General features: G+C 50.9%; 2 protein-coding genes across 2 annotated transcripts in view; both read right to left on the reverse strand.

Moving 5' to 3' along the window:
• The window catches only part of numa1 (nuclear mitotic apparatus protein 1), a 14,010-nt gene extending 3,763 nt beyond the window's left edge, over positions 1-10,247 (reverse strand). Inside the window, exons 1-17 of the mRNA XM_072672119.1 lie at positions 10,177-10,247; positions 9,519-9,566; positions 9,006-9,091; positions 8,812-8,891; positions 8,626-8,708; positions 8,097-8,168; positions 7,913-8,003; positions 7,490-7,616; positions 7,232-7,368; positions 6,970-7,081; positions 6,747-6,864; positions 6,488-6,628; positions 6,207-6,326; positions 1,145-6,073; positions 815-1,024; positions 537-694; positions 159-435 (exon numbers count right to left, since the gene is read on the reverse strand). Coding sequence (XP_072528220.1) covers positions 159-435; positions 537-694; positions 815-1,024; positions 1,145-6,073; positions 6,207-6,326; positions 6,488-6,628; positions 6,747-6,864; positions 6,970-7,081; positions 7,232-7,368; positions 7,490-7,616; positions 7,913-8,003; positions 8,097-8,168; positions 8,626-8,708; positions 8,812-8,891; positions 9,006-9,091; positions 9,519-9,560 — 6,783 coding nt within the window. The 5' untranslated portion in view covers positions 9,561-9,566; positions 10,177-10,247. The remainder of the gene's footprint in view (positions 1-158; positions 436-536; positions 695-814; positions 1,025-1,144; positions 6,074-6,206; positions 6,327-6,487; positions 6,629-6,746; positions 6,865-6,969; positions 7,082-7,231; positions 7,369-7,489; positions 7,617-7,912; positions 8,004-8,096; positions 8,169-8,625; positions 8,709-8,811; positions 8,892-9,005; positions 9,092-9,518; positions 9,567-10,176) is intronic.
• Positions 10,248-14,857: 4,610 nt separating this feature from the next.
• The window catches only part of lamtor1 (late endosomal/lysosomal adaptor, MAPK and MTOR activator 1), a 4,583-nt gene continuing 4,440 nt past the window's right edge, over positions 14,858-15,000 (reverse strand). Inside the window, exon 5 of the mRNA XM_072672120.1 lies at positions 14,858-15,000. This exon is cut by the window's right edge and continues 46 nt beyond it. Within this exon, the coding sequence (XP_072528221.1) occupies positions 14,954-15,000 (47 nt within the window). The 3' untranslated portion in view covers positions 14,858-14,953.

Here is a 15,000-nt window from a genome sequence, read left to right on the forward strand (position 1 = left end):
GCCCACGCCTGGCATTATTAGGCAGCATGGAGCCAATAGGGTCATGATGTTGATCTGCTCCAGAGAGTCCTATTCTATTGGCAGTACTTCTTCTCTACAGGGACTAGACAAGCTGTGTGTCAGTAGCTGAATGTGTTCATTAGAAGGGGGTGTCCTACCTTGGTCATGGTGATGTTTATGACTTGGGTGGTGCGACGTCTCCGGGCGGAGGAGGCCAGTTTCTTGGTGGAGTCGAGTGTGAGCTCACCCAGTGACGTAATGCTGCTTTCCAGCTTGCTTTGGTGGTTGGCACCGCCACGGCTCTTTCCTCGTGGGTTCAACGGAGTGAAGTAGAGTGTCTCCAGAGAACCTCCATCCTGGACGCGCCGCTTCGCCGCTAATCTCTCCGAACTACGGACCAGCGGCGTGCTGGACTCTCCTGGCACTGACGGCTTACTGCGGAGAGGACCCAGAGGAGACGGATCAGCTCAACATGCACGGTCCCTCGCGGGATGGTCACGTAAATTATTTAAAAGAGAAACGAACAAGACTGTTACCCAGTAGCATTTAGAGAGTCATCCAGATCGAGGTCCAGACTGTCGGTGCTGGTGTTTTCCAGCTCTTTTTGGACTTTCAGGTAGACGCTGTCTCTGTGTTTCACCTGTGCACCTGCCTGCTTATTCTGCTCTCTCAGGTGACGGTCTGCATAGTCCAGCTGAAATCAACAGTGGTCAAATCACAACATTAAAAGGTTTCTAATTAACAAACCCAAACACCTTTCCAAACGTACAAGCAGCTGGAATGGGTTCTCAAAAACCAGCACGCGGCCACTGACCTGGGCTTCTAGGCTCTGGACCTTGACCAACAAGTTCTTCTCCGACACCTTGGCCTTCTCCAGCTCCATAGAAGCAAGTTTCAGCTCCGCCTTCAGGGCCTTCAGCTCACCCTCACTGGTCTCCAGAGAGGCCTGCAGAGCTTGCCGTGCCTCCTGCTCCTCCGCCAGCAGCTGCTTTTTGCTGTTGTAGTGTGTCTTGGCCTTCTCCACCTGCAGAAACACAGCGAGTATGGTTCTTGACATCTTAAGCTACTGGAAAAGTGTGGAGAGCTGCACGTCGCAACCGGTCCTACAAGAGACTACAGGAAATATCAAGGGCGTGTTCCTCACCTGTACTTTGTAATGCTCCACTGCTTCAGTCTTCAGCTTCAGCTGCTCCTGGAGCTCCTGGTTCTGCAGCTCCCTTTGCTGAGCCACGTCTTTCAAAGCACGGACCGAGCCGCTCCGCTCTCCCAGCTTCAACTCCAACTCCGCTCCAAGCCTTTGCGAGGCATCACACTGCCTCTGAAGCGTCTGGTTCAATGAGGAGAGATGTTCCCGCTCTCTCTGCAGGGCTTCCAGCTCCTTCTGATAGCGCTCTACAGTGCCCTGCAGGTCAGCCTTTAGGGCACGCAGAGTCTCCTGCTGCCCTTCGAGCTCCTCTTGCAAGCCCTGGCACTCGGTCTGAAGGGACTGGTTGACCGAAGAGAGATGCTCCTTCTCCTCTTGCACGGTCTGAAGCTTTTTCTGGGCATCATCTTGAGCAATTCTGAGAACATCGTTTAGAGCCCTTAGAGCCTCCTCCTTCTCCTTCTTCTTGGCTTGCAAGCTCAGGCACTCGGTCTGAAGGGACTGGCTGATGGAAGAGAGGTCATCCTTCTCCTTTTCCAAATCTTTCTGATACTCAGCCCGGGCGTTTTGCAGGCCCTTGATCTCTGCATGCAAGCCCTGGCACTCGGACTGAAGGGACTGGTTGTCTGAAGAAAGACACTCCTTCTCCTTCTTCAGGGTCTCCAGCTCCTGCTGGAAACCATGTTGAGCATTCTGTAGGTCAGCCTTGAGCAACTGGAGCTCCTCCCCTTGCTCCTTGATCTCTGCCTTCAAGCCCTGGCACTCGGTCTGAAGGTTCTGGTTGATGGAAGAGATATACTCCTTCTCCTTCAGCAAGGCCTGTACTTCTTTCTGGGACCCATCTTGGGCATTCTTTAGATCAGTTCTCAGAGCAGTGAGAACCTCCCCTTGCTCCTTGATCTTTGCCTGCAAGCCGTGGCACTCGGACTGAAGGGACTGGCTGCCTGAAGAAAGACACTCCTTCTCCTGCTTCAGGGTCTCCAGCTCCTGCTGGAACCCATTTTGAGCACTCTGTAGGTCAGCCCTGAGCAACTGGAGCTCCTCCTCTTGATGCTTCAGCTTTGCCTGCAAGCCCTGGCACTCAGTCTGAAGGGTCTGGTTGGTTGAGGAGAGATGCTCCTTCTCCCTCAGCGAGGCCTCTCTGGTGTTCTTCAGGTCAGTTTTTAGGATATTCAGAGAATCCTGATCCTCCTGTTTCTCTGCCCGCAAGCTCTGGCACTCACTCTGGAGAGCTTGATTGACGGAAGACAGACACTCCTTCTCCTTCTTCAAGGTCTCCAGCTCTAGTAGGAACCCATCTTGGGTGTTCTGCAGGTCGGCCTTGAGCACATTAAGGTTCTCTTGTTGCTGCTTCAGTTCGGCCTGTAAGCTCTGGCACTCGGACTGAAGGGACCGGTTGACTGAGGAGAGCTGCTCTCGCTCATTTCGCACCGTCTCCTCCTCCTTGTGGTACCGGTCCTGGGTATATAGGAGGTCCGCCTTCAGAGCATTCAGAGCCTCCTGTTTCTCTTTGCTCTCCACTTGCAAGCCCTGGAGCTCGTTCTGGAGGGACTGGTTGACGGAGGAGAGCTGCTCCTTCTCCTTGTTCAGGGTTTCCAAATCGTTCTGATGCCCATCTCGAGTGCTTTGCAGGTCCGACGTTAGGGTGTCCATCCTCTCCTGCTGCCCACGGATTTCTGCCTGCAAGCCCTGGAGCTCCTTCTGGAGGGACTGGTTGACTGAGGAGAGCTGCTCCTTCTCCTTGTTCAGGGTTTCCAAATCGTTCTGATGCCCATCTCGAGTGCTTTGCAGGTCCGACGTTAGGGTGTCCATCCTCTCCTGCTGCCCACGGATTTCTGCCTGCAAGCCCTGGAGCTCGTTCTGGAGGGACTGGTTGACGGAGGAGAGCTGCTCCTTCTCCTTGTTCAGGGTTTCCAAATCGTTCTGATGCCCATCTCGAGTGCTTTGCAGGTCCGACGTTAGGGTGTCCATCCTCTCCTGCTGCCCACGGATTTCTGCCTGCAAGCCCTGGAGCTCACTCTGGAGGGACTGGTTGACGGAAGTGAGCTGCTCCTTCTCCTTCGTGAAGGCCTCCAGTGCTTGCTGGCTCTCACTCTGGGTGTTCTGCAGGTCAGCCTTAAGTGCATGTAGTGCCTCCTCCTGTCCTTTGTTCTCCACCTTCAAGCTCTGGCACTCACTCTGAAGGGTACGATTGACTGAGGAGAGATGCTCCTTCTCGTTTTTCAGGGTCTCCAAGTCCTTCTGATACTCACGTTGCGTGTTCTGCAGGTCAGTCTTGAGGGTCTCCAGAGCATCCTGTTGAGTCTTGTTCTCATCCCGTAAGCTGTGGCACTCGGTCTGGAGTGACTGGTTGATGGAGGAGAGATGCTCCTTCGCCTTCTTCAAGGTCTCCAAACCTTTCTGGTGCCCATCCTGAGTGTTCTGCATGTCAGCCTTGAGCAAATCGATCGTCTCCTGCTGCCCCTTGTTCTCGGTCTGTAAGCTCTGACACTCGCTCAGGAGGGACTGGTTGACCGACGATAGATCCTGCTTCTCATTCCTCCACGCTTCCAAGTCTTTCTGGTGCCCATCTTTGGTGTTCTGCAACTCTGTCTTCAGCAGATCGAGAGCCTCCTGTTGACCCTCGTTGGCGACCTGCAAGCTCCGGCACTCAGTCTGGAAGGAATGACTTGCAGAGGTCAGTTGGTCCTTCTCCTTCTGTAAAGTCTCGAGCTCTCGCTGACACCGGTCCAGCTCTTGCTCCTGCTTGGTGTGAAGATCATTCATGGTTTTCTCCAAAGTCTCCTTGGCCTGATAGGCTTCGTTAGCGAGGGTCTCTTTCCGTTGGCAGAGAAGCTCCAGCTGTTGTAGTCTTTCTTCGGTAGACTCAAGCAGCTCGGTCTTCTCCGCAACCAGACGTGTGGCAGCATCTAGCTGCTCCCTCAGCTCCGAAACCTTCTCAAGTTCCCTCTGAAAAGCTTCTCTGGATTCTTGAAGATGTTTCTGGTTTAGGTCTTCTTGCTCCTTCATCTTTTCATTGAGGGAAACAAGTAGGGTTTCTCTTTCAGACGCAAGACTAGCAAGCTCGTTAACTTTGGCCTGAAGCTCACACACCTCGACCTCAAGTTCTTTGCGCAGAGTCTCCTCAACTTCCTGAGCTTTTGCTCGTAGAGTCTCCTGATGCTCCGCCTCCTTCTGAAGTGAGATCAGCTCAGACTGCCGTTCTGTCGCAAGAGTCATGGCTTCTACTAGTTTATTCTGAAGCAGAGCAAAGTTTTCTTCCAGAGCTTTGTGTTTGGTGTCTAAAACGGACGCCTCTTGTTCCTTCTGGAGAACAGTCTCCTGCTGGTGGCCGATTTCCTCTTTGAGAGATTTGAGCTCAGCCATCAGCTGCTCCAAATTCCTCAGGTGTCCGTCAATCTCTTGCTGCAGTTGTGCCACCTCCAGTTTCAAAGTTTGCTCCTTGATCTCGTGGTCTTCTTTGGATGCCCTGAAGTTACTTTCCAAGGTGGAAGCTCTCTCCTTCTCAGTGGAAAGCTCTTCCTTCAAGCCCTTCAACTGCTGGGCAAGATCCTCCAGAGCTCGGTCCTTCTCAGAGATCAGTCTTCCGGCTTCAGCAAGTTTCAGCTTTAGGTCAGAAACCGAAAGCCTCTGTTCCTCAACCTCCTTCTGGAGCTGATCGCGCATCTCATTGGACTTTGCTTCAGTGGACTGAATGCTGACCTTAAGAGACTGGATCTCTCCTTCCTTCAAATCGAGCTCCCTCCTGACTCGCTGTACTTCCACATCTCTGGAAGCCACATCTCGACTCAGCTGCTGTGAAGTCCCTTGTTCCTGCAACAGCTGCTTCTGCAGAGTGTCCGCCTCGCTCTGCAGGCAGGCTAGCTTCTGCTGTTGGACTCCGAGCTCTTCGTCTTTGGAAGATATTCGTTCTTTTAGGACGAGCAGATCAGCCTCGCTTTGCTTTAGGGATTCTAGCGCTCCCTCAATCTCAGCCTGTAGGTGAGAGACCCTGCTCTGATGCTCAGTGGTGATTCGCTGAAGCTCCAGCTCGGTCTCGTCTTTAGTTTTCCTTACGAGCTCCAGTTGAGACTGGGCCTGATCCCGTTCCTCTGTGAGACTGACTGCGAGCGCTCTTCCCTCCAGAGTGAGGCGCTCTATACACGATTCAGCCTCGAGTTTCTGTTGCTTCATCTTACGGAGCTCCTGGCTCAGAGTCTCCAGCTCCTCGAACATTTCCTGAGCCTTTCCCTCCTGTTTCTGGAACTTTTCTTCCATCATAGTTTCTTGCTGCTCTTTTGCAGCCAGAACCTCGTCGCCTCTCTTTCTCTCTGCATCCATCTCAGTCTGCAGACGGGCTACAGTGTGGTCCAGAGCAGAGATTCTGGCACGGAGAGAGGCGTTTTCGTCCACCACTCTTTCGTGGTCCGCCAGCTTTCCTTCGTATTCTACAAGGGAAGCCTGAGCGACCTGCAGGTCCGTCCTGAGTCCGTCGAGAGCCTCCCGCTGTGCCTCGTTTTCTACTTCCATGCCCTGGCACTTGGTTCGCAGCATGTTAACAGTGTCCTCCAAGGAGGCCACCTTTGCTTCCAGCTCTCCTCGCTGCTTGCGAAGATCTGCAGAGACGGCGATCTCTGCAGTCAGCTGGACTTCCAGCCGCTGGTGATGGGCCAGGTCCGTTTCTAAAGCGGCTATCTGGGCCTTAAGAAGCTCTTGTTTTTCCTTGGACAGCAGTTCCTGAGCCTCCCTCTCTGCTCGGATGCAGTCTATTGACTGCTGAAGATCAGAGATCAGTCCCTGCAGTCTCAGGGTTTCTCGTTCAAAGGAACTTCGCTCTTCTGACAGCATCGTCTCAACCGCCCTCTTTTCTGTCTCGAGGCGGGAAATGGTGTCTTCGAGTTGGGAAAGTCTCACAGTCAGGTCTGCCAGCTCCTGCTTCAGTTTCTCGCGCTGAGGGGACGAGGACAAGCGTTCAAGAGAATTATTAAACAAAGACCGGGAAACAGACGTGCCCCACGTTTCCTCCTGAGCTTCAGTAAAGGACTTCTATCAGAACAGTCACACATTCCCAATCTACACCTACCTCCATAACAGGCCCCAGAACTTCACCCTTCTCTTGAACTTGTGCCGAGACCCTGGAGAGCTCATCCTCCAAAACGGAGATCTTGCCTTGTAGAATGAGAATCTGCTCACTAAGGCATTCCTGGACATCGAAAGAAACGAAAGCAAGAAAATCAGTAATCGATGGCTTTGGGATGTGATGAGAAACACAGGACACGGATAAACACCCCCGTCTGCAGTGGGATCCGTGCCTGAGCAGACTAGTCCTGCAGAACGTCTCAAAGCTCAGAGATCAGCGGTTACCCGGTCGGTGATGGCCTGGCTCAGCTCTCTCTGCAGGGAGTCTCTCTTGCTCCCCCACTCCGCCTGAGACGACTCGTGGGCCTCCATCAGTTTATTGACCTCCTCTTCAGCTCTTGCCAGCTGGGCAAAGGCGGTGCGAACCTGCAGTGAGCAGAGAGGAGTTAGAGAACGTCAGCGAAACAGGAAAGAGCACTTCCTAATAAACTTCAGAGGAGTTTGGACTGTCCAACTGAGCCCAACGTGGCCCGGCAGCTCCTACCTGTGCCGCCAGAATACCGTTCTCCTCCATCAGCTCGTCGATCCTCCGGTCTTTCTGGCTGTTGTCCGTTTTCAGGTCTTGGCACTGCTTCAGGACCTCATGGACTCTATTGAGGAGCCTGTGAAGGAACGAGGAACACAGTACTTAAACAGCGCGCTCGGGCTCAAACACACTCTACACAAATACAGATCATAAATCAGATGAATGAATCAACTGGACCGACCCTTCATTCTTCTGCTGGAGCTCCAGGAGTGCAGACTTGTGGTCCTTCTCCAGCTCCTCCTGGTCCCTCAGCAAACGCTGAAGCCTGTGCTGCAGCTGAGAAATCTGACCCTCTGCGAGACAGAGGGGGTTTTTATGAATTTCAGATTCAGATTCAGATATAATAACGTAGAATCCTCCCTGCTGACGGACCAGGGTTCGACTCCCCGGTCCGATCAGAAGACCCGTGTGACTCAGGCTTTAGGGCTAAGCAGGAGCGCTACCTTTCTCAGAGATGGTGGTGATTCTCTCGGCCAGCTCTCGCTCCAGCTCGTCCCTCACGTCGCCCTCGCGTGCCAGCTCCGCACGAAGCCTCTTCAGCTGAACCTTCGGCGTGTTCATCACCTCCTGCACCGGAGAGCTGAGCGGACACACGGTCAGACATTCAGATACACCACAGAACCGCCGCAGGACAGAACCTCATATCTCTGAAAAAACGACCGCACAGGAGGAGCACGGGTAGAGAGGGTGGAGGTCAGTACCTGAAGGAGCTGGATGCCACAGTGTTGAGCTGCAGGAAGGGAACCAGCGGAGAACGAGACCGCGTGAAAACCGGAGACCCGTCATCACTGGACAGTGACTCACTGCTGGTAGAGCAGTTTATGAGGGCTGCGAGAGAGAGAGAGGTTTTATATTAGTTGCTATGCTGTTTTATGAGGTTGCTATGGTAATGCTTAGCAGTTGTAATATCCCAGGCAGTTGCTATGGCATTGACATGTGGTTTCTATCGTGTTGCTTAGCAGTGATGGTAACCCAGCTGGTTGCTAAGGCTGCTCCAAATGGAAAAGTAAGGACAGTGAGGCTGCGAGGCTCTTTAACGCCCTCTAGAGATGAAGGGACGAGCAGCGCGGAGTGACCCTTAGGGATCAGCGGGCGGAGGCCGGGTCAGTGAAGGGGGCACTTACAGCTGGTAGTGAGAAGTTTCTCCAGACCCTGAGACAGAGAGAACCTGTTGGCCTCGTGCTGGACGTGCCGGAACATGGTGGCCATCTGCAGCTGTGAGAGGAGTGAGAGGAGGGGGTGAGACACGGCAGAGACTACGTCTACTCGCTCAGACTCCGTCTACAGGAGCTCGGAGCAGAACCTCACCTCAGTCTGGAACTCCACCTTAGGAACCAGTCCATGATGAACGAGACCACAGTAGCAGAGCAGCAGGACCACCTGCACCAGAGAGAGACCAGCATGGGGAACAGTGAGAGAGCATCACTGCAGACGTTACGGACACATCATCTGCTCCTCATCCCAACATCTCCCAACACCCCCCCACTTCTCCCTCCCTATTAATTTCTGCAAAATATCACTTTTACTGAATTTATAAATAAATCTCCCTACATTTTAGTTTTGTTCATGAAATGTTATTTACATTTTCTCTACAGAATACTCAGACTTCCTGAATTTTACCCAAATATTTTTCTTCCCATGAATTTTATGAAAATTCCATAAAATAAAAAAAACAGATTTTTTTACAGGTTTATTTCAGCCTAGAAATGAATTTCTCTCAAATTTACTTTTTATACCATCTCTCCACCCCCTTTATAAATAAATAAATAAATAAGTCCCAGCAGGCACTGATCTGAGGGCTGATCTGGTCAGGTCTGCTCTGAACGAAAAGCATTACCTTTGTCAGCTGCAGCTCCAGCGCATTCCCACTGGAGGCGCTGTCCTCGCAGAATAGGAGACCCTGATCTCTCAGACACACACCTGGAGGAGGAAGAGGAAGAGGAGGAGGAGGAGGTTACAGCACTCGGCTCTGGATCTCTAGAACATGACCAGCAGCAGCTCATCAGTCAGGGAGGGAACTTACTGTGGAGGAAGTCGGAGACGAGCGACAGTCTCTCCGCTTGAGGCAGATGTACAGGAGCCTGGCTAGACTCCTCCCCCTTCCTAAGGTAACCAATCAGAGGGCAGACCCCGTTACTGAGAGTCTCAAACACACCTGGGAGCAGGTAATGCTCTGCTGCTGATGACGACGATGGCGACGGTAGTGGTGGTACTCACAGTTTCCACACCAGCTTCAGCAGCAGCTGACCGTCCTGCAGGTGCGAGACTCTCCGCACAGGCTCGTGCAGCTCCAGGCTGTTGACCTGCACGCCCACAACCACCACCGCACGTTAACACACCACTCCACCCGCTCCACCCGCTCCCGAAATCCCACCAATCTGCCCTCAGAACTGTCCTACAGTGGAGGTCAACGGAACCACAAGCTGTTCTACCAGAGTTCTGAGAAGAGCTCGGCTCTAGAACCTGCTTTTAGAACCGCAGATCATCAAAACGGTGGAGGGATACATGCTGCATGCTGGGTAGTGCGGCTACAGAAAGTAGTCCCTAAAGAGAACTGCATTAGTTCAGATACCCTCATTGGATAGGAGATAAATTATGGGCTGTATCTGTGGTGTTGTTGTAGTCATGGCGACCGATGCCTGCTTCCATTCACCTCCACTGTGTAGAATAGATTCTTTACATTATTTTATTAGGTATTTATTATTATGGGATGTAGTGTGTCAGACTCACCCACGCCAGCAGGGCGTTCTCCTTGGATGGGTGTAAAGCCATCACTGTCTGAAGAACAGAGGTTCTAGAGTCAATACACACCATTTTACACCAATAACAGCCCTTTACTGTGGCCTAGAAGCAAAAACCGGCAAATCCAGGTCCGGAGAGGGGAAATCCACCCCAGGATTTTGTTCCAACTGCCTGGGCGGCTCTGCTAAGGATGTTTGTCCCGGCTAAGCCGCAGCAGAGCCGCCCAGGCAGTTGGAACAAAATCCTGGGGTGGATTTCCCCTCTCCGCTAAAACCTAGTAGAACTGGACTGAGTATCTACACAATCAGCTGTGGGTTCTGTAGCTAATGCACACAGCCATCAGAACCCAGGTTCTAGATAACCTTAGAACTTAAATAAAAGAAGTTAGCCCAGTATTTAAACAGACAACACGAACCTCTCTAGCAGTAGTGCCAGCTAGCTAAACACCACACACACACACACACACACACACAGACACACACACACACACAATATATAAGAGAGGTATTATGGGATGTATAAGTGCAGTATTATGGGATGTATAAGCAGCGACTCGCTGTTTGTAGCTCGTGCTGTTTTTAACTGACCACTCAGCCCAACTGCAGTTTAACACATCAGCTAGAACTCAGAACCGGGCCGAACTCACCTTCTCCCGAACTGCTCAGCGGCTCCACATTAAACAGCTGCTTGTTTGTTTGTTTACTCGGTTGTTTACTCGGTTGTTTACTCGGTTGTTTACCTGTTTACCGGAGCCGCTCCGCTTCTACTCAGACTCTGCCTTTTCAAATTTCGGCGCCTGCGCAGTACCACTTTTTTGAGTCGCTGCGGAGCGCTCTGATTGGCTGCGTGCAAACGCGGCGTAACGGCCGGGGCTGTTCGCTTACTGGCTGACGCGACACAAAAAGAGCCAATTGGGGAGCGCGGAGCTGGGATGTTCGTCCCGCCTTCTCAGCTGTCCGTAGATGTCAGTTTTGGTGGGTTTTCATAATAAAAGCCAAATTTTATCAAATAAAATAAAATAAATAACAATAAAACAAAATAAAATAAATAATAAAATAAATAACAAAAAATAAAACAAAAATAAAATAAAATAAATAAAAATAAAATTAAGCATCTCCAAATGTATTTTTCTATCAGTTAAATGAAATAATATTTAATAAATTAAATAAATAAAAACAGTGAATATTCAGTAGAGTGGGCAGAAGTGTGCTCTTTTGACCAGCGTGCATAATCTTAAACATTCGCTCTTTTATCTACAGATCTAATATTAACATATGAGTAATTAATATATATATATATATTCATTTTAATTCCAACACAGACTTTCTGATAGAGAAGTGTTGCTAATGTTGGTGTGTGTGTAGTCCGTGTGCAGTCCAGTACGCTCGTGTGCGGGAGGTCTTCTGGGTCTATTTCTGGACACACCGTGCGCCTTGTCCAGCAGGGTTACAGGGAGCTCTGCAGGTCTGCTGGCCGTCCTGTCCAGCTGTAACAGGTGCTGACCAGCAGCAGAGACTCCAGTTACAGCTACCCTCCATCTGCACAGCAACAGCACCTACACACACTCCACCCCCCAACCCTCCATCTGCACAGCAACAGCACCTACACACACTCCACCCCCCAACCCTCCATCTGCACAGCAACAGCACCTACACACACTCCACCCCCCAACCCTCCATCTGCACAGCAACAGCACCTACACACACTCCACCCCCCCAACCAATAAAGTGGCCAGTGAGAGGAAACACAGGGTAGGGGTTTCTAATAAAGTGGCCAGTTAGTGGAAGCACAGGGTAGGGGTTTCTAATAAAATGGCCAGTTAGTGGAAGCACAAGGTAGGGGTTTCTAATAAAATGGCCAGTGAGTGGAAGCACAGGGTAGGGGTTTCTAATAAAGTGGCCAGTGAGTGAAAGCACAAGGTTGGGGTTTCTAATAAAGTGGCCAGTGAGTGAAAGCACAGGGTAGGGGTTTCTAATAAAGTGGCCAGTGAGAGGAAACACAGGGTAGGGGTTTCTAATAAAGTGGCCAGTGAGTGAAAGCACAGGGTAGGGGTTTCTAATAAAGTGGCCAGTGAGTGGAAGCACAGGGTAGGTGTTTCTAATAAAGTGGCCAGTTAGTGGAAGCACAAGGTAGGGGTTTCTAATAAAGTGGCCAGTGAGTGAAAGCACAGGGTAGGGGTTTCTAATAAAGTGGCCAGTGAGAGGAAACACAGGGTAGGGGTTTCTAATAAAGTGGCCAGTGAGTGGAAGACACAGGGTAGGGGTTTCTAATAAAGTGGCCAGTGAGTAGAAGCACAGGGCAGTGGTTTCTAATAAAGTGGCCAGCTTTGCTAGCCAGTCTGAACGTAATTTCTTATTGTTTTTATTTGTTAATTACTAATAATAAAACACAGTTTACACTCTCATAGTTTCCAAAGTCTTTAATGCATCATTTTCATCATTTCAAAAAAAAAAAGAAAAAAAAGAAAATATTATGAACAGAATATCTGAATCAAACTTTTTGGTTCTAGCCTAAGAACTGAACGCGGGTCATTCAGGTAGTAGTACACGTTTAGGTAACGAACAAGAACCCTCAACTGAACAATACTATAATTAGCACACTGCAACGAAGCTAAATAATAATAACAACAATATTAATAAACAACAATAACAATAATAATAATAAAGACATAAATGTCTGCAGCGTTTTCATCCCTTTCGTAACCCCAGTGAAGGTGCGCTCCGACCCACCGGAACCATGCGGGCTAGAGCCGACATAAATACCGTAAAAAGAAAGAAATAAATAATTACAAACATTCTGCTGCTGATTATTCAGATTACTGCGGAAAGTAAAGTACAGCAGAACGCCGCCTCCTCCTCCTCCTCATTTATATTCATTTATGCGCTCATTACACTACCTGGGAGGGGTCTGGGTTGGGTTTTAGTCTGATGTGTCGATGACGGGTGGCGTTCACCTGCTCGTTTAAAGGGCGGACCAGTGGGATAAAAGTGCTGCCGGTGGGGGCGGAGCTTAATGTTGCTAATTAAGCCAATTAACGTAAAACAAACAAACAAAAAATGCACTCATTGAAAGTTCAGGTCCGGAGAGTAAAACTCCGCCTCCGGACCTGAACTTTCCAGCTGTTCCTAAAGGAAAAAATAAAATTCACCCGATTTTCCACTCCGCTTCAACCGGCATCAAAATTCAGCGTCTTCAGTTCTGCGCTGGAGTTCCGACGCTAACGTCGCTAACAAACGCTTCAAGTCAACAGTCGGCCAAATGATCATTATCATCATTCTTATTATATTTTTATATTATTTTGGTAAACACACACCCACACATCAGCGCCACCTTAAAAACAGCCGCTGAACGCGGCCCGAGTGGCCTAAGCGACATATTAGCACATATTCACCGAACCGTTTTGGGTGCCTATTGACTTCCAGTGTTTGTTAGCAGCATTAGCCTCGGGAACGCAGCGAGTAGCTGAAGAAAGGAAACCCGGACGCCCAACACGTCCAACTGGCTGACCAATGACGTCTAAGGTGGGAGAATTCTGACGTTCTGATGTCTGGCGGGACCGCCCCTTTAAGCCAGAATTCGGTCCGGTCCAGTTCTGACCTGCTCGGTTCTCCACGGCTGGAAATGGCTCCGTTGTTCCCTCCCGGATTAAAACATCACTCGTTTCTGAGCTCGGACGAGTAGCACCCCCCACAAACCCCGCCCCTCAGAGACGCTGCGGTAACGACGTCGGCACAAACATGGTTAACAATTTAAACCCCGCCCACCCCAGACCCCCTCAGCCCGCTACCGTCCAATCAACACAACCACAACCCACCCACCCTTTAGCACTTCATGATCATCGAGAACCTTGGCAAAGTTCTTTAAAAAAGTTTTTTTTTGTTATCTAGAACCTTCTCACGCACTCATGGCAAACAGAAGCAGAAGCCCAGGCCCCGCCCTCTTGTTTTTTTTACAGGATTAAAGCAGAAATAATGAATATTCACGCCACAACCCACTCTGCCCCAGCTCTGCCCTTTCAACACTACATCAACTTAGCAGATCAAGGGGCTAATCACGGGTTAGGCCCCACCCCTCATATTTATTTGCACAATCTCAAGCCCGACTGGACGACTCTAGAACGTTCCGGAGGCTCTAGAGCGTTCTAGACTCGCCTGCACATCAAAACAGCACAACGATTCTAAACTCGGTTTGTAAACGTTGCGAGGCACGGACCAATAGGAAAGGAGCAGGGTTTTCTGGATCCCGCCCCCAAATGAACTGCATTTGCGGGGACACTGGGGCCGGCGCTTGCGGGGACACTGGGGCCGGCGCTTGCGGGGACGATCGTTCATAAAGGTCCCAGCAGTCCGAATAGACACACTGGTGCTGAAGTTCGTGCGAGTGAACGTTGAGACTTGGCGATCCGCTTTCGTCTCTTTTGATCGATTCAAATCGTGTTTAAAAAAACAAAAACAAACAAACAAACAAACAAACAAGAACGTCTCAGCGCTGATGAGTGACGTAGTGTTCACAACTGAGCAACAACCTACCGCTAATCACCTACAGCCGTCCATCCACCTGTCCGACCGCAGGACCCCCCACTCCCGTCCCTGGCTGTAGTCCATCAACCAAGACATGTTTGGCCTACAAACGCTGCTCCTACAGTTTAGCACTGAAGCTGTGTGCGCTAATGTTAATGCTAACGTCGCTAACGAACACAAGTAGTCCCCCAAAGCCGTTTGCGTAGACCTGGCGATGTGGTTTAAGGCACAGTGAGGGTCCGGAAAGGGACGATCCGCCCCAGGATTTTCGTTTCAACAGCCAGCCAGGCAGTTGGAACGAAATCCTGGGGCGGCTCGTCCCTTTCCGGACCCGGATTTGCCACCTCTGCAGTTCGCACCATGCCATAAACCACACGAAGACCCGGATGAGGATGGAGTGGGCTGCGGGAAGCGGGTGACTACTGACTCCTAGTGTGTGTTAGCGACATTAGCCTCGTGGTCTGGAGGTCAGGCATGCCTGGGGTGAGGACCTGGTGACGGACCTGGACCTCAAGGGCAGACCCGAGCTTGGAGAGGCTGCAGAACCGCAACGGTCACAAACACAAAGAACCGGCAGGGCGTTCTGCGCAGAACCCAACGCGGAGCGTTTATTGAGACCCGGGTGCGAGGGTGGTGTAGAGAGGCCAGGAGGGCTGTTAGCATGCAGAGCTCACTGCGGGACAGTCCCAGCGCATGTACAAGACAGGGCGTCCTGCAGGGGGAGGGTCACGGGAGAAACTGTGCGTCTGATTAGGCGAGGGTCGGCAGGGAGGCGGGCTCATCTCCTGCTGGCTGGGTTAGTAGGAAGGGGGCGGGGTTGGAGAGAGAGAGAGAGAGAGAGAGAGAGAGACAGAACGAGAAAGAGAGAGAGACAGAAGGGGGCGGGGCGAGGGATTATGCAAATCATGGAATCGCAAACTGCACTACGAGATCTTCTTTGGCGTCCACCT

The sequence above is a fragment of the Salminus brasiliensis genome, unplaced genomic scaffold (assembly GCF_030463535.1).
Source record: "Salminus brasiliensis unplaced genomic scaffold, fSalBra1.hap2 scaffold_73, whole genome shotgun sequence".
NCBI lineage: Eukaryota > Metazoa > Chordata > Actinopteri > Characiformes > Bryconidae > Salminus > Salminus brasiliensis.